At 56.8% G+C, this 22,429-nt stretch overlaps 1 protein-coding gene and 1 long non-coding RNA gene across 4 annotated transcripts; one reads left to right on the top strand and one right to left on the bottom strand.

Moving 5' to 3' along the window:
- Window positions 1-4,578: 4,578 nt before the first annotated feature.
- On the bottom strand, window positions 4,579-15,118 carry UNC93B1 (unc-93 homolog B1, TLR signaling regulator). Of its 2 annotated transcripts, XM_049713305.1 has the most exons (12): window positions 14,935-15,118; window positions 14,623-14,764; window positions 13,883-14,036; window positions 11,396-11,557; window positions 11,060-11,192; window positions 10,618-10,711; window positions 9,939-10,063; window positions 9,241-9,423; window positions 8,107-8,380; window positions 7,820-7,928; window positions 6,170-6,288; window positions 5,162-5,328 (listed from the first exon to the last, which is right to left on the bottom strand). In XM_049713305.1, exons 1-12 carry the CDS (start codon window positions 15,028-15,030, stop codon window positions 5,324-5,326), a joined length of 1,596 nt encoding a protein of 531 aa, XP_049569262.1. In that variant the 5' UTR covers window positions 15,031-15,118; the 3' UTR covers window positions 5,162-5,323. The 2 variants fall into 2 exon arrangements, with proteins under 2 accessions (XP_004278075.1, XP_049569262.1); XM_004278027.4 differs by lacking the exon at window positions 7,820-7,928 and having other exon boundaries at window positions 4,579-5,328; window positions 14,935-15,116.
- An 89-nt stretch (window positions 15,119-15,207) lies between these two features.
- LOC117195924 (uncharacterized) lies at window positions 15,208-21,163 on the top strand. Of its 2 annotated transcripts, none has more exons than XR_007478738.1 (3): window positions 15,208-15,281; window positions 19,151-19,215; window positions 19,366-21,163. It is a non-coding gene; the product is annotated as an uncharacterized LOC117195924 (long non-coding RNA). The 2 variants fall into 2 exon arrangements; XR_007478737.1 differs by lacking the exon at window positions 15,208-15,281 and adding an exon at window positions 18,385-18,606.
- Window positions 21,164-22,429: the final 1,266 nt, after the last annotated feature.

The following is a 22,429-nucleotide window of genomic DNA, read 5'->3' as shown; positions in this document are numbered from 1 at the left end:
CTCGCAGTCTGGGCCCCTTGAGCTCGGAGTGAGTGACAAGGACCTCCAGGGGCTGGCACCTTGGGCTTATTCTCCTTTTCACTGTCCATGGAAATAATATGCCTTGAATCTAAAAGTGGCTCATTGTGCCTTTACCAGCCAAACCAGTCGGGTTGACCTTGGCTTGGCCTTGTCTTGGGTATGAGCTTGACCAGCCGTACCATCACCTACAGGCAGACCTCGGAGACCCTGCAGGTTCTGTTCCACACCCCACAAGGAAGCAAGTATCGTAATAGAGCAAGTCTCGCAAGAAATTTTTTTGGTTCCCCAGCGCATATAAAACTTCTGTTTACATAACAGCTCGCTGGTTCTGACCTGATGACCTTTCGGACAGTTGCGCCTATGTCTTAGGTCAGGAAGGTGGGCCACAGAAGCTTCCTTGCTACAGTAAAGACGACATCTTTAGGATAAAGCCAGACCTGGGTCATCTGGCAGAGTCTCGCCCCACCCCTTCCCCATCCCCACCCCCGCCCTTGGTCCCTTGCCCGAGACTATGATGCTGGGCGAGGCCACCCCTGTCCCAGAGTCGTTAACCACTTTGGGGTCCCCTAGGAATAAGTGAGTAAACAAGAAAGGGGCTGACTGAGAGCAGCGGTTCCCTCTCTCGTGGGCCTTCCCTGATCAACACGGGGCAGCTCAGCTGGACGAAGCGGGTGCTACTGTTAGCACCGGAGCAGGACCCTGACCAGCCAGGGCCTCGTGCGCACTTCTCCTGACTCCTGGGCTGTGCTGATGGGTTGGCTGTCTCTAAAAGCAAAACCACAACATCTGTTGCCTCATAAGCCGTAATATCCAACACAAAAGGATTTGCCCGTGTGCCAAATTTTGAAACTTCAACAACTATCAGAAGGTCTCACCTTCTCATAAAAGGCTCATAGCCTGAACAATACCCTCAGGAAAATGTCCACGTTCACAAGCTTGCTCCGCATCCTGTAAGGGATGGAGACCAGACTGACCCCCTAAATATAAACCCTAAGACCCTCTAAATATCGACTTTTGCTTTGGGTATCCTGCTGACGTAGATCAACCTAAGTTGCAGAATTTATCAAAAATACGGACTTCCCTGGCGGTCCAGTGGTTAGGAGTCCGAGCTTCCATTGCAGGGGCGCGGGTTCGATCCCTGGTCGGGGAACTAAGATCCCACAAGCTGTGTAGTGTGGCAAAAAAAAAAAAAAATTATCAAAAACACAAAATGCATAATTAACAATTCTAACGCAAATTTCTCACAGTACAGGTAAGAATCAAAATCAGCACATCATAAAGTGTCTTCCAGTAGGAGGTGCTCCCAAGTCCTGAATATGCAGATATTAAGCAAGCCCCCACCCACCTATTCCAAGTCCAGGCCTTCCACCTCCTCAGATCTTTAAACCCAGGCGGTTACACAGGAACCGCTGCTCAGCCTTCTGCCTATTCCTTCAGTATGTCTTGGGTCTGGGACGCTGCCACGTATCGGGGCACCCTGCTCATGTCTGAAATACTCAGTGGGCCATCTTTTGGTCTCAGAGCCCAGCCCCTCCCCCTGGGCGACTGCTTACTTTCTTGAGAGCTCAGCTATGTATCTGAAAATCAATTTGTTTCTGATCCAGGATCTCTAGGTGTTTCTAGCAGGAGACTTTTCAGGCTCTCTAACACGTCATTGAGAAGTTAAAGATAGTTAAAATCTTACACTGTAGAGACTTGGAATCAGATAATTTTGAAATTACCCTGGTGCAAGGACTTCCCTGGTGGCACAGTGGTTAAGACCCCACGCTCCCAATGCAGGGGGCCTGGGTTCGATCTCTGGTCAGGAAACTAGATCCTACGTGCATGCTGCAACTAAGAGTTCTCATGCCACAACTAAGGAGTCTGCATGCTGCAACTAAGACCCAGCACTACCAAATAAATAAATATTAAAAAAAATACATTCAATACCAACATTGTGAATGTACTAACTGTAAAAAAAAAAAAAGATAAAATAAAATTACCCTGGGGAAGATTGACGAAATCACAGAAACTGAGACCATGACACAGAGTCTGATCTTCCACTTCGGAGTCCAGACCTCTGCCCGGTCGCCTTATCCAGAGGTGACAGAGACATCAATGTCATACTTTACAACCAGGCCCGGAGCTGCCAAGGGGCTCCATCATTCACATCTGATGGCTTAATTAGGCTTTCCAAAAGAACCGGCCTGTTGGGGCTTGCGGCGGTGACAGTTACCCTGCTTGTCCTGGGTGTGTGTGTGTGTGTTGCTTGTCATGGGTGTGGCCTGTTACATGTGTCTGTCTGTGGGTCTTGTCCGTGTGCCAGGAGCAGCGAGAGGAGGTATGGAGTCTTCTGATGGGGAACTTAGCTTGGTGTGAGGCATGTGAGCAGAAGCCACGCTCCCTCCGTGTGCCTGGGCCACGCTTTCATTTGCTCATCACCGGAAATGACTCTGAAACGAGACCAGTTGTAGAACCATCCTCATCCCCTCCCCCACCTTGCCCGGCATGCCCAGGGGCCCACACGCTTCCAAATGGCACCCTGCCCTGCATTCACAGGCCTATTGCCCAAGCATCTGGTTGCCCATCTCTGACTGGAATTTAGTTGGAATCCTGCCAGGAGAATGTTGCCACATCTGCCGTCAGAGAAGTTCCGTTCCATGCCAGAGGCTGGTGGGGAACGGGAAGGACAGAGTGCTGGTCACACCGCGTGACCAGTCTTGGTCTGTTTGTCACTGAAAGTCTGTGTATGAGGCAGGCAGTTTTCAGCCCTTCATCTGTCTGAGTCTAGAGACCACCTGGTAGGGAGGCTGGGGAGAGGAGACCTATGGCCTTCACGGTCCCCCATGACTGCAAGACCCCCGAATCTGCCGAAAACAACTTGGTATCTAGTTCATGTTGGTTCGCAGCAGACCCTGGGGGTTCCCTTCCCAGGCATCACAGACCATAGGTTTAATCACCTTCCCTAGGCTGGGTCCAGAAAGGATCCCGCCGGTTCTCTGGACAAGGTGGGGGGTGGAGGCACGGGGTCCAACAAGGGACTCACTGTAAGTTACTCTGCGCCAGCCCTGGGCTAACAAGAGCCAAACTTGCCCTGTTCATGGAACCCTCAGTGTCTCAGGAGTTTTTTCATGGTGCTCCTAGGCCAAAAGAAATATCTAACTGTTCTATTTGTGAGTTATGTTAGGTCCAACCAATAAGTACTTAGGCTCTAATAACTTAGTAGTCACTTAGAAAATGTAACACACACCAAGAGAAAGAAAAACGGTGTTTATTTCATTCTTTAATAACCACCACGACTCACTAATTGGCCGTGTGCACCGGGCCAGCTTCTCAAACCTTGGAATCAGACTGGAGACCCCTGGCCTCACTTCTTATTCCACAGTGATTTTCACTTTTTATCCCCAAACCACAGGAAACCCACCTTCTCAAAGACATGACATGAAAGGATCGTGGTGTGATCTAACAGTGAAACTGTGGACCACCTGAACCTAGTAATTTGCTCAGAGTGGGTAGACGTCCAAATTTTAGAAAAGCTCCGATATCCTCTGTGCCCTTGTGAGTTTCCTGCAGGGCCTGGGGACCTTGGTGCCACCACAGATACACTTTACCGAGGAGGAAACTGTGGCTCAGATGGGCCGACCCCCTGCCTGAGGTCGCAGAGCCTGGCTCCGGGGCCCCCGCTGAGGCTGCTGGAACCAAACTCAAGAGGACTGTATGAGGCAGAGAGAGGGGGCCGCCGTTTACAGGTGGAAGAATCTAGGAGACCTGACGCTGAAGTGGGTGTAGACCAGGGTCTGGCAGTCAGCCAGGGGTGGAGGGTGTGTGAGGAGTGAGGAATGGTGTGGCCCCCAGCTTTGGTGGTACGGATCTGGGGCGCAGTTGGGGGCTCCAGGACTCTCCTGTGGCCCCCTTGCCTGTCCTCACCCCACCGTTCAAAGCTCTTCACAGTGGGACCTCAGTTCCCTCTCCCCACGGTGGGGGGCGCCCTCGGGCTGTAGGGGTCGGACCCTCCCACCAGCCTCTGCATCCCTCACGGGCATCACAGCTGAGGCTGTAGCCCAGAGACATCAGTAGCCAAGTTTACCTGGGCTCAGACATCTATGCCCCAGGCCCACACTGGACACGGGGTGACCTGCACTCGCCTCAGAAGTGGACTTGGCCCCCAAAGGAGTCCCTTGGGGAGCTGTGGGCAGAAGCGTCCCAAGGGATAAAAAAAAAAAAAGGATGGGGGTGGGCATGAGGGCTGGGGACGCTTGAGGAGGGGGCAGCGGGACCTGGGTTTCTGGGCTTCGTCCCATCCTCTAGACTGACGAGGGACTGGCAGCCCCATCACACTCCGCTGCGGTCCCTACAGACCACCCAGAGCGCTTCTTTGTCCTGAGCTGATCGGGCTGGTGTGGGGAGGGGTGGTGCCTCCGGGAGCCAGGACAGTCTGGTGGGCGGGGCTTAAGGGACCCCCCCCCCCGCCCCCCCACCCCCCGGATCAAGGCAGACGGCCACAGCGCCCAATGGGCAGGGTCAGCCAGGCACACACCCCGGGTGGTCAATGTCCTCCCACAGCAGGAGACTTCCGGATCAGGACAATACACAAATCTCTTTATTGCTCATGTTCTTAAAGTCGTACCTCTTGGCGGACCATGGGGATAGGATGTGCAAAGCGGGCGACGCACACGGCCCAGGCCTGTAGCCGAGAGCTGGGACGGGACTGGCGGGGTCCCAGCCCCGGGGCTGGGGCCGGTAGGGGGTCGTGGAGAGCGGCCCCTGGGGTCGGAAGAGGGTTTCGGCTGTGCGGTCCCTAGGCACTCTGGGCCTGGCCAAGAGGTCTCAAGGCCCCACCCTCCCTTGGAGGGGGCTGCGGGGAGGATCCCAAGCGCCCGGGGCTCTGGGAGGGCCGTTCCTGAACCCCGGGTGGGCCAAGGGTCTTTCCAGAAGTTGGCGCTGAATCATAGAGGCCCTGACCCGAGACGCGTTAAACCGAGGCCGGCGATCAGGCTTGGCCCCTCACTGCTCCTCGGGCCCATCGCCTCCCAGCGCCTGTTCGTAGGGGCAGGGCCGGCGGCAGAGACCGGCTGGTTTGGGGCCGGGCTCTGACCCCACGGGCCCCGCCTCCTCCTCCGCGCAGTCCCCCCGGCCGCCGCCGCACTCGCCCTCTGTGTCGCTCTCGTCAGAGTTGTCCTCCTCCAGGTAGCGGTAGCCGCGCACCTTGTGCTGGGGCCGCGGGATGCGGGGCTGGCGCGGGACCACGCCCCGCCGCAGCTTCTGCTCCATCCACAGGTATGAGGCTGCGGCCGCCACCAGCGTCACCAGCAGCACCGTCAGCTTAGCCTGGGCACACAGGGAGGGATGCGGTGGACCCGCGGGCATTCAGTCCTGCGCCCTCCCCGCCCAGCCCCTCGCCCCGATAAGCCCACTCCCATCTGGGACTTGAGCCCCGCAGCTCCTCTGCTGTCCTTTCCTCCTCCTGGGAGCCGCCCCGCCACCCATGCTTCCTGGGCACCCTCCTGCCCAGCCCTGTCCCTTATGGTCACCCTATCCATCAGGGCCTCGGTTTCCCTAACTGTAATGGTAATCCCTTTGCCTCACAGGGTAGATGTGAAGGGAGGCCTGGCCCTCCCTTACCAGAGCTTAGATTACTCTGTCCCTTACATGTGGGATCATAAGTAATGCTTCTTAGAGGTTTTGACTGTAACAGGCAGTCAGAAATCATTGTAAATAACTCAGTACGTACACACATATTCACAGGCATACTCCCTGCTATTCCCTATTCTATCCCTATTTTTAAAAAGTTGGCCGGAACCTGCTAAACTGACCCGCCAGTAGGTGAGAGCAGAGGACGAGGACCCCTGAGAGCCAAGAAGGGAGACAGACCCTCGGCAACCATCTCAGAGCCCAACGTCTAGAGAACAGGTTACCAAACTACCCACAAGACGGCTGGGATGTGCCCACAAGTAGAGAGCAAACTGTGAATCCTTTCAGAAATGGGTAAACTGAGGCCTGCAGGAGGGGAAGCGGTAAGTAATAAGCCAGTGATAGGTGTGGGGCCGCCCAGTGGACTTGGCCCAGGACCTGGCCTGGGGCAGTGGTGCCCTTCAGGGGCTGTGAGGCCAGGGCGGGCACTCAGGAAGTTTCTGTTGTCTAGGGGGTCGAGTGGGGGCGGGGCACTCACCTTCATGGGCAGGCTTGAGCCCAAGTAGACTGCGAAGATGGCTATGGCCTGCCACCAGTGGTAGATGGTGAAGATGAAGTCTTGCCTCTCCTTGTCCTCGTACAGGATTCCCAGGAGTGCTGCAGGTGGGCAGGACGGGGCAGAAAGGGGAGAGGTGCCAGCTGGGGCCCAGAGCTGCTGTTCTCCCACTAGTGACCCCCGATGCCCTGTGCTGGTCCCAGCCCTTGGCAGGAGCACCCAGAAAGCCGCTGTAAACCAGTCCTGGCTGGCCCCCTAGTGTACACACTGGTTATCACGCTGCCTGGGAGCTGAGCAGAGGCTGGAGCAGCGGGCCCCCCTGCTGGGATGCAACGGGCCTGCTCTGGGACCCATCTGTGGCCTCAGAAGTGGGAAGTTCTGTGAGCAGTCACATCCTGCCTTCTTCCGAACCCCAGGCATGCAGTGCCAGGCCTGCAGGGGCTGTTTTTCCTCACCCAGGGCTCAGGGAGAGCAAATCGCTGTAGCAACAAGCTTTCTGCAAATCAAACCTGAAGCTGGGAGGGAGGAATTTGTTTCCCAAAGCACTCTCCCCTGGGTGGGGCAGAAAGAGCCTCGGACAGGGAATCAGGAGACTCAGATTCCACTCTCAGGACTGAAAGGTGGAGAGAGTTGGCACAGGGATGTGGATTCAGATGTTGGGTCTGTGGGTGACTTGGGGTAAGTGAACTCCCCAGAGCCACTTTTCTCATCTGTGAAATGAGATGACACGTATATGCTGTGCTGTGAGGTTTTAATGGGAGAAAGCCTGCATGGCAGCCACTCAGGACATTGACACTCCCATCCTGAGGTCCTGCAGTGCGACTGTACCCCATGGGGGTGTGTGAAGGGACATGGAGCCCCCCCCCGGGGGTGGGGCATCAGAGGAGGGAGTAAGCGGAGCTGGGCAGAAGAGGATGCTGGGGTCTGGCCCAAGTCCAGACATATGGGCTCAAGGTCCAGAGGCAAAACAGCCAGGACAGTGTGGTCCAGGGTGTGGGGCTCCATCCCCTGTGGCAGATATAGTGTCTGATTCTCTCTCTCGGATGTTGGGTGCTGAGGTTGCCTGAACCATCCCCTGCCCAGCCCGCAGCAGGCATGACCTCCACCATGCCATATAGGGGTGATGCTCAAAACTGCTAACGGCACCGGCCCATCAGAACAGGTGCCGATGTGGGAGACCCAAATGGCTGCACCCATGTGTACCAGCTGCCTGTCACTGGCAAAGGCTCACCTGTGGGCCCAGAGCGTCACACAGATGAACTCTGTCCCACCCCCTCCTTTCTGCAAGCAGGGCCCCAGGCCCCAGTGCCTCCACCCTAGCAGCCCAGACTTGGAGCCTGGACTCGGCTACTCTGAAGGTTGCTGTTGGGATCTTACAGCCTGCTTCCAGCTCCTCTCTATAAAAATGCCATATGTGCACTTTCCTCCTGGGGTGTGGACAGGGCCACCTGCTGCGTCCCATGCTCCCTGGGGCACAGACCCTGACACCTGCTTCCAGTGTCACGAAAACTATGCCAGGCTGCGCCCTGTCCCCTGGTATGAAACGAGGCATCCCCAATGTGTTTTTTTGCACTGTCCCTAAGAGGGGTCCACAGAGCCCCATATCCAGCCCATGGAGCCACAAGATCTCACCCTGACTCCCATGCCCACCCTGGGGGTCCACAGGATGTCCATGGCATGCCTCGAGGGTGTTCACAGCCCTCATCTGTCCCCGCAGTGTCCGCGGGACTTCCTTCCACCCCTAGAGTGCACACAGGGATCCCCACCTACCTCCACCAAGTGCACGGGACCCCGTAACAGCCCTCCAGTGTGCCCATCAACCCCATGTCTGTCCCTGGGATGTCTGTGCTCCCCGCAACCGCCCTGAGGAAGCCCCAGGGTCCCCTGCCCAGCCATCCAGGGCCCACGGCTATACTCACTGCTAAGCCCCGTCTTGTTGAGGGCACTGCCCACACCCCAGAGCACGGCTACTGCATAGAGGACCCCGATGTGTTGCAGGACCCGGGGCGCGGGGGCCCAGAAAAAGAGGCTGACAGTGAGCAGCAGGTGCAGCCCAGCCCCGGCCACCAGAGGCGCCGGGCGCGGCAGCCACAGCCCCAGCAGGCCCAGCGCCGAGGCGGCCGAGGCACCCAGGCTATAAGCCACGAGGACGTACGCCAGGCGTTCCAGCCCCACTGAGCACACGCCATAGCCCTGGGGGAACAGAGGTGAGGGTTGGAGGTCAGCCGGCCCAGGCTCTGGCCCTCCCCACGAGGTCTCACTTCAGGCCACGTCCTGCCCTCTCTAGGCCACCGCAGGGCCAGCTTCCTCCGAGGCTTGTGGGAAGGTTCCTCGGGGACAGACAGTGAGAAAATGCTTGGACAGTGTCCCCAGACACCAAGGCTGAACCCCGCATGGAGCCAAACACTTGATGGCTGTTATCCCATCTCAACAGTGCAACTCCTCTGGAAGTCAGCATGGCCATTATAGACTTCACAGATGAGGAAACAAGCTCAGAGAGGTGAAAGTAACTTTCCCAAGGTAGGGGCGGGATGGGGGGAGAGAGGGAAAAGGAGGAGGGGAATATCCGGGCCTACAATTGTCCCTTGGTGTCTGCGGGGGATTGGTTCCAGGACGCTTCACGGACACTAAAACCTGCGGATGCTCAAGTCCCTTATATAAAATGGGGTAGTACAGGCTTCCCTGGTGGCGCAGCGGTTAAGAGTCCGCCTGCCAATGCGGGGGACACGGGTTCGTGCCCCGGTCCGGGAAGATCCCACATGCCGCGGAGCGGCTGGGCCCGTGAGCCATGGCCGCTGAGCCTGCGCGTCCGGAGCCTGTGCTCCGCAACGGGAGAAGCCACAACAGTGAGAGGCCCGCGTACCGCAAAAAAAAAAAAAAAAAAAAAAATGGGGTAGTACAGTGGGCCCTCCGGATCCGCGAATGCAGAGAGCCCACTGTACTTGTACATACTTATACACATACATTCAAAACTTATTCGTTGTTATTCTGTGATTCAAATTTAACGAATGTCGTGTAATTTTATCTGGCAACGCTCTTCAGGCTGCTCTTACCAGGGCGAGACCAGTGCAGGCAAAGAGCACCTCGAAGCCGCTGTAGATAAAGAAGGGCACGAGGTGGCGCAGGCGGAAGTCGCGCACGTGCTTGAAGGGCAGCTGGAAAATGTTGCCCCAGCCCACGCTGCGCAGGTCTATCTCCTCCGTGGGCCGGTACGCCGCGCCGCAAAGGCCCAGCACCTGCAGGCAAGGAGGTGAGGGAGGGAGGGGGGCGGGCAGCCGGGCATCCTGGCCCCGCCCCCGGGACCCAGCCCCGCCCCCAGGCAAATCCACAGATGAGCCTCCCAGCCCTGCCTCCAGCCCGAAGAGACGACCTAGTCACGCCCCCAACGCCTTAGCTCTGCCTCCTGGTCCCACCCCCAAGTTGGAGCCATACCTTCTGATCCTAGGCCCTAGATCCAGCCCGCGTCACAGCCAATCCTCTAGGACCCTGTCTTCAGCTCGACCCCGTACCAGGCCTGGACCCCCTCTTACTGGCCTCTGGGATTCCAATTCCTCTCTCAGTCCGCAGGCACCAGCCACACCTCCGAGCCTCCAGCCCAGCTCCTCGGCTCATGGCCCCTCCCCAGGACTCAGCCCTAACTCTGGACTCAGAACAAGCCTCCGGCCCGCCCTCCGCGCGCCCAGCCCGCATTCCTCTCTCCCCGCCACGGTCCCCAGATCTGACCCCGTCACACCCCCAACACGGGCCGCACCAGCAGCATGGCCAGGAAGGCCACCGCCATGAGCACGCTCTCCACCACGATGAGGTTTCGGCTCCGCGGTAGCGTCCGCAGAACCGTCTTGTTGAAGCCGCTGAGGATGCCCTGGCTGTTTGTGCCTGAGAAAGGGGAGGGTGGGGGGCATCATGAGGCAGGGAGCAGGGCACACTGTCAGCTGGGCCACAAAGAAACGCAGCAAAGCAGGCAGGTGAGGGGAGGGTTAGAGGGGGTGGGCAAGGACCCTGCCGGCAAAGGCAGGGTTCCTTTGGGAAGCACTTTGGAGGTGAGGGCCACTGGGGCTGAAAGCACCTCCCCTCCCTCCTGCCCTATTGCCCTGAGGCTGCCGTGGGAGCCAGTCCACCTCCCACCTCCATACATTTGCCCTGCATTGAGGGTATACTTGGCCCTGAGAGACCCCACAGGCAGCCTCAGCCCAGATGGCACCTCCTCCAGGCAGCCTTCCCTGATGCACCCCACCACCACCCCAGGCTGGATCAGATGTCCTAACGACAAGGCCCTGTGCCTCGGTCATCAGAGCTGTAGGATACCAGGCTCTCAGCCCTGAGCCCTGTGAGCAAGGGCATCCTTTCTGCCCTTGAGGGCCCAGTGTCTGCTGGGTGACTCAGTGGGGAGGTGAGCAGACCTTAGGGACCCCACCCCCATGAGCACTAACCGCAGTTCTGCACTTTGTATAGCGTGTGGTTCAGGTCATACAGGTAATGGTTCAGGAAGTAGATCATGGGCAGCTGGGCGCAGGCAAAGCTCAGCTGTGGGCAGGAGGGCAGCTTGGGTCAGGCTTGGGGCATGGAACCGGGCAAGGAGCACAGGCACAATCTGGGAGCGGGTCTGGGCACAGCCTTCGGGGAACAGGAGCCCTCCCACCTCTCGGGGGGCAGCCTGGTAGGGGGGGGATGCCCAGTGCAGGAAGACTTCCTCCTGGTCAGCACTGTAGACAGGGAGGGAATGAGGTCTCTGTCACCAGAGGTAAGCAAACAGGAGTTGGCTCAAGAAAGGGCAGTGGGATTAGAGGGCTGAAAAGACTGTGGAATGGGCTCCAATATGTGATTCTGGGCCTGGAATACCCCACCCCCAGTGTCCCCACACACGGCACTCACGTGGAAGAAGCTGTAGAAGATGGCCTGGAAGACCAGGAGGTAGGGTGCGTGGGAGCCCCGAGGCGGGCGCTGCTGGGGGCCCTGTTCGTCCTGCTCTTTGTAGTGGGAGTACTCGTAGTATTTCTGGGCCATCCTGGACCACAAAGGAGAGAAAGCTCTCCCCAGCCCAACCTCTGCACCCAGGCTTATGGACTGGCCAGCCAATGTCTCACGAACAGGAAAACTGAGGCCCAGAGGGCGGATGGGGCTGGTCCAAGGTCCCCAAGATGAGGTGGGCAACACAGGAGAGGCTCTGCCAGGTCTCCAGTCTCCCACCCTGCTGCCCACCAGGCTCACCTGGTGATGTAGTTGCCCATGGAGGCCCAAAGAGGCACAATGGCCATGCCCAGCGCCACGGCTGAGGGCACAAGCGTGTAGTAGCGCTCCCAGTAGTTGGTGGAGACAAAGAGGGCGTAGATGCCCACAGCCAGGAACATCATCCACTTGGTGCCAAAAAACCTGCGAGCAGTAGGAGGAGGATGCTGCCACCACGCGCACAGCCAGACCGCTGCAGCCCGAAAGCAGCGTGGCCACAACGCCAGGCCCCAGCTCCTGAGGCTGTATGAGGTGGGGAGGGACCCCTGGCCTTGGAGTCGAGGGTCCTAAGATAAGTCTCAGAGACATGGACTTGCTGGTGGCCTCAGGGGAGCCACTCTAACCAGACACCTGTAATGTGGGCTCTGCCCCAACCTCGAGCCTCTCACGGCCACTGCAGGGATAGAGGAGATAAAGCGGGGAGAGGGTGTCATGAGTCAGTGGCCCTTGGGCACATGCAACCCTCATTTGTGTCCTGGGCTGACTCGCCAGCCCCCCATCTCCAGCCATGTGCAGTGACTACAGGACCCAGGTGAACAGCTGAGGGACTTGTCCCAAGCTGGGACTGAGGACCAGGGAGAGGAACCCTGGCGCCCCTTCCCCTCTGCACTTTGCCCTTTCAGTCCACTGTGGTCAGTTGGGAAGTTTCTTGTAGAACAACGGCCTCACTGGCTCTGGGAGAATGTTGCACCATGTTAGAGGCAGGTTGGCGAGTGACAGGATAAGGGCCCGTTCAGGGCACTGGAGGCTGTTCAGGCTAGACACAACCATTGCGGTCTTTGGGTTGGTTTTGTTTTCGGTTCTGTTTGTTTGAATATTTGTGCTTATTATTTCCTTTCTTTGTCTGAGTTTCCAGGAAGCTCAAAGCTCAGTGACTCTGGTTTTCTGATACAATTACTTTCTCTTCTATTGCAGGGTCCTGGTTCTTTAACTATCCTTATCTTGCCACATAATAAATTGACAGGCAGCCTCCTCTGATCTATTTGGGGAAGGGCACCCAAACTGCACTGTAAATTTTGAAACAGCAAAAAGTAAAAATACTAGCACTCATTGCTGGTGAGGCTGTGGTTTTAAAAAGAACACATACAGCCAGAGGTCATGCAGATGGTACAGCCCTTTGGAAAGTCAGCCTGGTAGTTTGGGTTGGGGGGCAAGCATGGGGTTTGGAGTCACTGCCTGGGTTCAGACCTTCAATCTGCCAGTTGCTGCCTGTGGGGATGGGTTCAACCTCTTGGTCTCCCCGCGTCTAAGATCAGAGCGTCCACCTTGGATTGTAGGGAATGCGATACGCTTATAAAACGCCCAGCACATAGGAAACGAAATGAGTTTGCCATTAATAATACTGCTAAGTTTCAAGAGCCAGAAAGCCTTTTGTATGCTTCTGACCTAGTAAGGGCGGTTCTGAGAGTTTATTCTAGGAGGCTTTCTTTCTTTCCTTCTTCCTTCCTTCCTCCCTCCCTCCCTTTCTTTCTCTCTCTCTCTTTCTTTCTTTAATTTTAAGATGAGGAAACAGCCAGAAGCATAAAGGGAACATGCAAAAAAGAAGAGGGAGCCGCAATGTCCAGCCCTGAGCCACAGTTCAGTGCCCCCACGTCTGCAGAAGATGCTAACATCACGAAAGTCCCCACTGTGAAGCAGGCCAAGAGGTGTGCAGTGAAAAGAAAGCAAAAGTGACACTGCACGTGCACACATGCACGCCCATACACGTACTCCAGTTGACAAGGACAGAAACGTTATCCATGCAAGCCGCTGGGAAAACAAAGTCAGCTGATTGCCTGGAGGGCTTGGGAGGGGTTTTCTTTTTTCTGATTTCAATTACGATTCTAATGTTGTTTGTGCGATTGTGATAAAAGAGTTTGAGGGGGTTGTTATTGTTTCGGAAAGACAGGGGAACTCATCTAATGTGTCCACTGATCTCTGGGTCCCATCTGAGCACAGATCTACTGCCTGGCGGTAGGATACTTGTGGAGGGCGTTTTTGTACTGCACCAGATGCCACTAAGGCTCCGGTATGGAGGAGACCCCCTGGGGCGCCTGCCCAGCCACACCCTTTTCAGTGAGAAATGTCCCTCAACACTGCCACAGCTGGTTGGGCTCGTGGTGCGTTCCTGGGCTTTGCTGGCTGATCAGATTCTCTCCAGAAACTCCACAGCCCTGATCTCAAAAGGTCACTGTAGCTCTAGGCCACAAAGGAGGGCATGAAGATGATGCCACATGGGGTACGGGCAATCTGAGGGAAGGAGCCTGAGTGAATTTCTGTTGCTTGAAACCCAAGGTGCCTTGGTTGCAAAGCTCTTGTTTCTTCCCCAAACCTGGGTTTCACCCCTTCTCTCTCACCCCTCCAGGTAGGTAAGTTCTCTCCCCACCCCACCCCCAAGAACACCAGGACAGCTGGAGACTCCATGTCCACCAGCCCTCGCACCCCTTCAAGATCAGGGAGGCAGCCCTCATAGAGACAGCAGTGTCACACCTGATGAGCACAGGTGTGTAGAGCAGGGCCACGATGGGGGTCACGTTGATGCCCATCAGCATCTTGCTGTCGATGTCAGGCAGCCCCATGTTGCCGTATTTCACCTCCCGGTAGGTCTCATCATAGTGCAGGATCAGCTGCATCTGCAGAAGGCCTGGGTACAGGGAGCAGGCATGGAGGGGGCGACCTGGCTCTGGGGGCAACCAAGCAGAGGCTGGAACGCAAGCCTGGCACCAAAGGGATCCCCGACTCCAATGCCTATGAGGACAGAGGGGAAGCCCAGGCTGGGCCAAGAGTCCTACCTGCCAGTGGCCACGACAGCGACTTGAATCCAGACCCCCGCCCCGCCCCCGCCCCCCCCCCCCCTCCGCCAGCCACTTGGACCTCAGCGCCCCTGATTCCGAAGGCAGCAGACCTGCCCAGGGCGCCCAGGGCCCGCCCACACACTCACGAAGCCTGTGGCTGGGCCCCGGGGACACTGCACCGTCCCCCCATGTGCGGAGGCCGCAGCTGCAGCTGTGAGGGCGCAGAAGAAGTGAAAGAGGAAGGGAGCCGACTGGCCCCAAGGTTTCTCTTTCCCTGAGAAACCTCAGGTCTGGGGAGGGGCGCGCGGGGGGAAGGGGAAAGACTTGGGTCCCAGCGCAGAACCCGCCAGGCCGTGCCACCTCGCCTGGCCCGGGGCGGAACGGCGTGGCCAGAGGCGCATCCCGCCAACCCGCGGGGCGCAGCGGGCCGCCTACCCAGGTAGACGCCGTAGGTGAGCATGCCGCCCGCGCTGGCCGCCAGCACGTTCTTGAGCACGCCGAGCCGCTTGCGGCGGTAGTAGCGGCGCTCCTCCTCCTGCTCGTTGTAGTTGGGGTACGCGCCCACCAGCTCGTCCAGCTGCGGGGCACGACGGCGCTCGAACCCGGCCACTGCACCCCCGGAGCCCCGCGTCCATCCCCGGCCGCCCCCGGCACCCCCCCTGGCCCTGGGGCCGCATCCCGCTCCCGCGGGGGAGACCCCGGCCCTTCCGGTCCCCGCGCCGCCACGCCTTCCCCGTCCCCGCTCACCGGGGCCTCGGGCCCGTCTGGGACCCCGAGTTGGTCCTCATCGCCCTGCGCACCCACGGCCCCCGCCACCGGATAGAGCGGCGGCTCCGCCTCCATGGCTGGACCAGCCGGAGGACTAGTCCGGCAGCAGCCCCCTACTTCCTCCGGGCGCCGGGACCTGCCTCGCCCCGCCCCGGGGCCCACCTCCTCCACGAGGGGAGGGCCTGGCGCCGCTGGGGGCGTGCCCAGCGCGTGTGCGTGTGCGTGTGCGTGTGCGTGTGCGTGTGCGTGTAGGGGAGCGCCCGTGCGTCCATCGCGGCCTCAGGAATGCGACGTGCGAGTTGGAATCCCAGCTCTGCCACGTCCCGGTATTGTAACTTTGGGGATTAACTCCACTTCTCTGTGCCTCATTTCCTCACCTGTAAATCAGGGATACTCAGCACGACTTCCAAGGGCTCTTTCGGGATTACTGAGTTAATGCAAAGCCTTAGGAAAGTGCCAGGCCCATAATAACTCCCCTCAGCCTTACCCCTACCACTGTCATCCCTACCCCACCTCCAGCCCTACCCCTACCACTGTCATCCCTACCCCACCTCCAGCCCTACCCCTACCACTGTCATCCCTACCCCACCTCCAGCCCTACCCCTACCACTGTCATCCCTGACCCATTTGGTGTGTTTGCAGGTCAGCAAAGAGCCCTCATAGCGGGGGCGGGGGTGGGGGGGTGGGGGGGTGGGGAGGGGGTGGGAGAGGGCTCCCACCACAGGACTTGGCAGCCCGTGCCCACCTCCCGCTCACCCTGAGCTTCCTTTGGGCACCCGTAAGTGGGAGCTCTGGTAGGGCCCCTGGGAGGCCGAGATTGTGGGGGCTGCCGGACTGCAGGGGGGCGACACACACACACACACACACACACACACACACCCCACCCTGCAGCAGGGACCAGACACACACACACACACACACACACACACACACACACACACACACACCCCACCCTGCAGCAGGGACCAGACACACACACACACACACACACACACACACACACACACACACACACACACACACACACACACACACACACACACACACACACACACACACCCCACCCTGCAGCAGGGACCAGAGCCTCCTGCCCCTGCCTGACTGGGCCCTGGGTCTGGGGCTGCAGTGAGAGCCCATGAAATTTCTGCTTTGCTCCAGCTGACACTCCACAGCTCTGGGTGTCAGCCTGGTTAGAAGTACTCTGGGAAGCTTTTAAAAATATTGGTTTCAGGATAGTCTCCTCAACAAATGGTGTCGGGAAAACTGGATAAGCACATGCCCAGAATGAAATGGGACGTCTGTCGCACAGTATGCACAGAAATTAACTTGAAATAGATCAAAGACACATAAGACCCCATAACCTAAAACTCCTAGAAGAAAACACAGTAGCTCCCCAACATGGGTCTTGGTAATGTTTTCTCGGACACGACATCAAAAGCATGAAAAACAAAAGAAAAAACAAGTGGGACTACATCAAACTTAAAATTTCTACACTGCAAAAGAAATAATTAAAATAAAAAGGCAACCTATGGAATGTGGGAGAATATTTACAAACTATGCATCTAATAAGGGGTTAATATCCAAAATACATAAAGGAATTCATACAACTCAATAACAACAACAACAAAAACCGATTTAAAATTGTGTAGAGGGGGCTTCCCTGGTGGCGCAGTGGTTAAGAATCCACCTGCCAATGCAGGGGACACAGGTTCGAGCCCTGGTCCGGGAAGATCCCACATGCCGCGGAGCAACTAAGCCCACACGCCACAACTACTGAAACCCGTGTGCCACAACTACTGAGCCCGCGTGCTGCAACTACTGAGCCCACGCGCCTAGAGCCCGTGCTCTGCAACACGAGAAGCCACTGCAATGAGAAGCCCACGTGCAGTAACCAAGACCCAATGCAGCCGAAAATTAATTAATTAATTTTCTAAAGTTACCCAGTTCCCCTCCTTCCCCCCTACTCTGAACAATGCACAAGCTGTTCCTTCCGGTTGGAGAGCCCCTTCCCCCGCTCCTTCCAGGAGGGGTCCTTCCCGGGCGGGTAAATGGATGACAAATATCCCCCCAGAAGGGCTGCTGGGAAGGTGGAGAGCTGGCCGTGTGGAGGGTGTGAATTTACAGAGGCTCCTGGCTGCAAGGTGGTGGAACTTTCTCCAGACCGTGCCCAGGTGCAGATGTGAGTAAAGCAGACAGGCGGAGTCAGGCAGGCAGGACCTGGCAGTGGGAGACAGGGAAGGAGCAAGAGAGAGGGCGGGGCCCAAGGTGGTCCAGAGGCAAGGAAGAGGCGGGAGAGCAGGGATGCAGTGGGCAGCGGGGGGGCTGTGGTCAGAGAGTGGACGCAGGGCTCATTACCTTGGGAGATGACAAAGTCCAGGGTATGGCCATGGCACGGGGTGGGGAAGGATGATGAGGTCCAGGAGGTCATGGGGCTTGGGGCACACGCAGGCAGTGGACTTTGCCGCCCCCAGGAGGATGCAGTCCTGTAGAACTGAGCGGGCGGGCAGGAGACCAGGCCGGAGGGGAAGGTAGCTGTCCGAGGTGGCCGGTGTGACCGCAGAGGGTGGGTGAGGAGGATACCAGGGAGGAGCCCTGGCCCCTCCTAAGAGGGCACCCTCCTGAAACCGTATCAGAAAGGGGGCCCCTGGGCCTGGGTGGAGACTGGCATCTGTGGTCTGGAAATGACCTCCCTGTCTGCCACCTTCTGCACCTGCGGCAGTTATGGAACGAAATCCCTCAGCCAAGTGCACCTGGCTCCTCCAGCTCCTTGGACGGAGAACGGAGAACCTGGGACGAGCCAGGGAGGAAGGGTGGGGGAAGGGCCCTCTTGCCATGCAGCGGGGTCCCCGGGGTGCCCGGTCTTGTCTGGGCGTTAGTGTGGGAAGCCCCGTCACCTCATCTTCCCTCACTCCAATATTTCCTCCCTTGCAAAACAGGAGTAGGTGAAAAAGGCTTCTGCACACTGAAAACAGGATGGAGGGGGCCAGCCTCGGGGCCAGGAGGAAGAGAAGCATCTTAGAGGCCAGAGGAGACCTTTAGGGGCAAGAGAGGGGAGTGTGACACCTGTCAATGAAAAAATAATCAATGAACAATCTGTAATGGGAATGGAAAAGAGTTTTATTTGAGCCAAACTGAGGACTAGAGCCCAGAAGACAGCCTCTCAGATAACTCCGAGGAACTGCTCTGGAGAAGCATGGTTTTCAGCACAGTTTTATGTCTTGTCAGAACAAAGAACATCAAAGAAGTCAGGGAGACATTCCTTCATGGTTTCAAAAAAACAGATCAGCACGTACACAGAGAGTCAGTATGGCCTTGGCACTTGAGAAAGAAGTCTTATTATCAAAGGAGCACCAGCATTGGCGTCCCAGGAAGGGACGCATTTCATCTTTATTTTTCCCTTTTGTTTTGTTTTGGGTTTTTTTTGCGGTACGCGGGCTTCCCACTGCCGCGGCCCCTCCCGTCGCGGAGCACAGGCTCCGGACGCGCAGGCTCAGCGGCCACGGCTCACGGCCCCAGCCGCTCTGCGGCATGTGGGATCCTCCCGGACCGGGGCACGAACCCGCGCCCCCCGCATCGGCAGGCGGACCCACAACAACTGCGCCACCAGGGAAGCCCTCATCTTTATTTTAACATGGACATTCTTTGCTTCTGGTCAGTGCGCCCCTTTCTTTAATGGTTAAAGCAGATGTACAGTGTATGCTTGGAAGGCCACAAACAGACTGTTCCAGTTAGCATCAAGTTCAAGTTAACTCACGGATAAGCCAGCATGACTTCCCCAGACATCAATACGTGAGCATTTCTTTTATTGCACCCAAGGGAAGAGAGGGGCAGTGTCCCAGACCCAATGGCTCTTAGAGAGAGGACAGGGAAGATTTTTAGTTGTCCCTATGTTGGAAAGAGGGCAAGCCCACAAAAGTCCTATAAAGGGACAAAGGGAAGATGGCGTGACCTCTGAAGGGGTCAGGAAGCTCCAAGATGCAGCCACCTGAAGCTCTCTCCGCCCGAGAGCCCCCCGTCCAGCATTTTGAGGTTTTCAGGTGGCCCAGTATTTACCCAGAGCGGGTGTGTGTCGTCGAAGAAAGGGTAAAGGCCTCCTGGGTGGGCTTGTGTGCTCATGGGGAAGGGGGGCAAGGCTTACTGAACAGCAGATGCCTTGGGCAGACCCAGAACTCACAGGCTGTTTATCTCCCACCAGGAGGGACCCCCAAGACGAAATCAAGTGGAGTGTGTTTTATGAACCAGCCAGAAAGCAAAGAGAAGGTAGGAGGGGAGCAGAGACACTGCTCCAGGAAGTGGGTGGTCTGCCTATACCAGTGGATCCCCCTGGCCTCCCCTGTGCTGAGCCCCACTGACAGCTACTTCTTTTTTCTTTTTCTTTTTTTTTTTTTTTTTTTGTGGCCGCCGCTACAGCATGTGGGATCTTAGTTCCCTGACCAGGGAACAAACTCGCGCCCCCTGCAGTGGAAGCTCGGAGTCAACCACTGGACGGCCAGGGAAGTCTCTGGCAGCTACTTCTTAGGTGTTGGCTTTCTGCAATATTGCTTGCTTTCTGTGGGGTCTTGGTCCATGCCTAAAACAGAGGTTACTGTACCATTTAGGGCCCTAAAATGATTTAATTAAGTCCTTGGAGTCCTTGTTACATGTGGACTCCTTCTGTGATGTTGGTAACTTTTAATTTTGAATTGCATTATTAAAATCAACTCATTTTAGAACATTTGTGGCGGGGGCGGGGGTGGGGTCCTGGTAGCTTGTTTCCACACCTGCCATTACAGCACCCAGTGGTTAATGACACTGTCCTAATCTTATTAAAAGCAAAAAAGAAATATATTTACATCTAAATTTTAAATATCGATTAATTTTCAAAAACACTGACATGAAGAATGCAAATTCAAATGGTCCAAGCTGAGTGAGGAGGAATTTCGGTCTTGTTAGCTTTTGACACAGTGACCCTGGATGAATTTGAGAAGCAGGTGGTTTCAGGCTCTGGGCTCCTAGAATCCGCTGACGCTCAGGAACTCTGTCAATTACCAAGAAAAGTATCTCCGGATCAGTCCAGACTGGGGTTCGGATGTGACTGGCAAACTGCTCCTAGAGAGACAAATTCTCGTGCAACAGGCTCCCTGGTTAGGCTCGGCAAGTGGGAGGTTCTGGGTTTGGGAGGAGGTGAGAGCCAGGGCATAACTAGGGCGGGGATGGGGGAGCACGTGGACAGTGGCTTGACTCCTCCAGGGTCCCAGTGTCCACAGAGCAGTCCTACCATGGTCTAGCTTTCCCTGGCTGACCTTGACCCTCTGGGGTCTGGTGACACCACTTCCTGCCTTTGACATTTCCAGGCTCCCTCACCAACCCAATTCCCTGTACTAAATCTTCCCTACTCAAAAGACCTAGGTTGGTTTCTGTTCACTAAACCCTGACTTATAAATCCCCTTGTTTCCAGAAAGAATTTTTGCATGGCTTAAGAAGCTGCTGTCAGGGAGCCTTGAGACTTCCTATGAGGCTGTCCTAGAGGGGACCCAGATAAACACAGCCCATGTGACCTGCAGGGCAGAGAACAGAGCAAGGTCAGCGGCCCCTCCCACCCCATCCAGACCTCAAGCACTCCCTGTCACATCTACCCTCACTGTTGTCTAATGGTTTTCTCTATACTAGGTTCTATTTTTGTTCTCACTATAAAAATAATAGATGCTCCTTGTAGAAAAACAAACAGGAGAGATACATATTGCTCCCGGTTCGAACACCCTGAGACAGCTCCGGGGGTCTTGTGAAGTGTCACCCTGCATTGTATCCAAAGTAGCACGCAGGGTCCACTGCTGATTCATCTAACTCCACTTCCCTGGCATTGAGGCAAATCTTTACCATTTGTGTTTTTTATAAATGTATTTAGTTTATTTTTTTTTGGCTGCATTGGGTCTTCGTTGCTGCACGCGGGCTTTCTCTAGTTGCAGCGAGCGGGGGCTACCCTTTGTTGCGGTGCGTGGGCTTCTCATTGTGGTGGCTTCTCTTGTTGTGGAGCACAGGCTCTAGGCACATGGGCTCAGTAGTTGTGCTCGCAGGCTCTAGAGTGCAGGCTCAGTAGCTGTGGCTCACGGGCTTAGTTGCTCCACGGCATGTGGGATCTTCCCGGACCAGGGCTCGAACCTGTGTCGCCTGCATTGGCAGGTGGATTCTTAACCACTGCGCCACCAGGGAAGCCCTAATCTTTACCATTTTTTAAACTAAAAACCATGGGGTTGATGATTGTCACAAGCTGTCGGGAGGTCCCCGAGCTGGGATGTGCCAAAGACCCTGCCCAGCTCCTGGCACAGCAAGTGTCCAGGAGAGATGCTGCTTTCGGCTGAGACTCCTGGGAGTGGGGGTAACCACCCCCCAGCTCCTAAGCAAGAGTTTGGGGCACCCTGGGGACTTGGGGCTGGCTGGGTTAGAATCCCCACCTGTCCCTCTCCTGTGTGGCCCCAGCCCGGCCACTGTCCCTCTCTGAGCCTGTTGTTTCACCTGTAAAGCTCAGACCATAACATCTGAGAATTTGTGTCAAGTGCTTGGCGCAGGGCTTAGCACACAGTAGGTGCTTAGTAAAGCTTTGCTAAGTGAGCACATGGGTGAGCGCTGATTGTGTCCAGGCACTGCACCCCAGTGGCCTCTGACTGCACCCCAGGGTCACACTGGCCTCTGTGGGTGGCTGCTGGGGGGAGCCAGGTGGTCCTGCCTTCAAGGCTGGGAGGGGGAAGGAAGCGGGGGCGGGGCCCCAGGACAAGGCCTGGGGTGGCCACTCCCTTAGGAAGGTGGGGAAAGGGACAGAAAAGCCTTCGCACCTGTTGAGCACCTACTGTATACCAGGTGCATTCCAGATGTGCTCTAATTTCGCCCTCACTGCAGCCCTGTGAGGCAGGTCGAATCAGTCCCATTTCGGGGGGAGGAAATGGAGGCCCAGAGAGGGGCCTAACTTGCTCGAGGTCACCCAGCAGGTGGGCTGCGGAGCCAGGTTTGAATCTGTCAGCAGGTGACGTGGTGAGGTGCTCTTGGGCAGGTCTGAGGCTCTGCGAGCCAGGCTCACCAGGTGAGGGAGGGAATGATGAATGAAGGAATGAAGGAATGATGCCTTAGCCCATGACCAGCTCGTCCTCCCCCACCTCTGCCCGGAGAGGGAGGCCAACAGCGACACTCATGAGGGTCTTTTCATCCCATTCTCCAAACTAAAACCCAGAGGAGTTGCAGAAGAGCAGCGCCTGGCTGGGCAGATGTGTCCCCTCCAACCTCGGTGCTCCCCCCAGCACCCGCCCCACTGGCTGACCCGGGACTTCGGCAAAGCCTGCCACCCGCCGCAGCCACAGAACCCTTGGAGCTGCTTTTTTTTTTTTTTTTTAATTAATTAATCTGGCTGCGTCGGTTCTTGGTTGTGGCGCACGGGCTTCTCTCTAATTGTGGCGCGTGGGCTTAGTTGCCCCACGGCGTGAGGGATCTTAGTTCCCTGACTGGG

This window comes from Orcinus orca, chromosome 8, assembly GCF_937001465.1.
Source record: "Orcinus orca chromosome 8, mOrcOrc1.1, whole genome shotgun sequence".
Classification (NCBI taxonomy): Eukaryota; Metazoa; Chordata; class Mammalia; order Artiodactyla; family Delphinidae; genus Orcinus; species Orcinus orca.
The sequence above is the reverse complement of the archived record's forward strand: the minus strand, read 5'-3'. Positions and strand labels throughout refer to the sequence as shown.

What these genes read in the sequence shown, in the direction of transcription:
- UNC93B1 (XM_004278027.4), bottom strand. Translation starts at nt 15,030, where the DNA reads ATGGAGGCGGAGCCGCCGCTCTATCCGGTGGCGGGGGCCGTGGGTGCG. An exon ending in TACACACCTGTGCTCATCAG is followed by an intron (nt 11,558 to 13,882) that starts GTGTGACACTGC and finishes TACTGCTCGCAG; the next exon opens with GTTTTTTGGCACCAAGTGGA. An exon ending in ATACAAAGTGCAGAACTGCG is followed by an intron (nt 10,064 to 10,617) that starts GTTAGTGCTCAT and finishes CCCCTTTCTCAG; the next exon opens with GCACAAACAGCCAGGGCATC.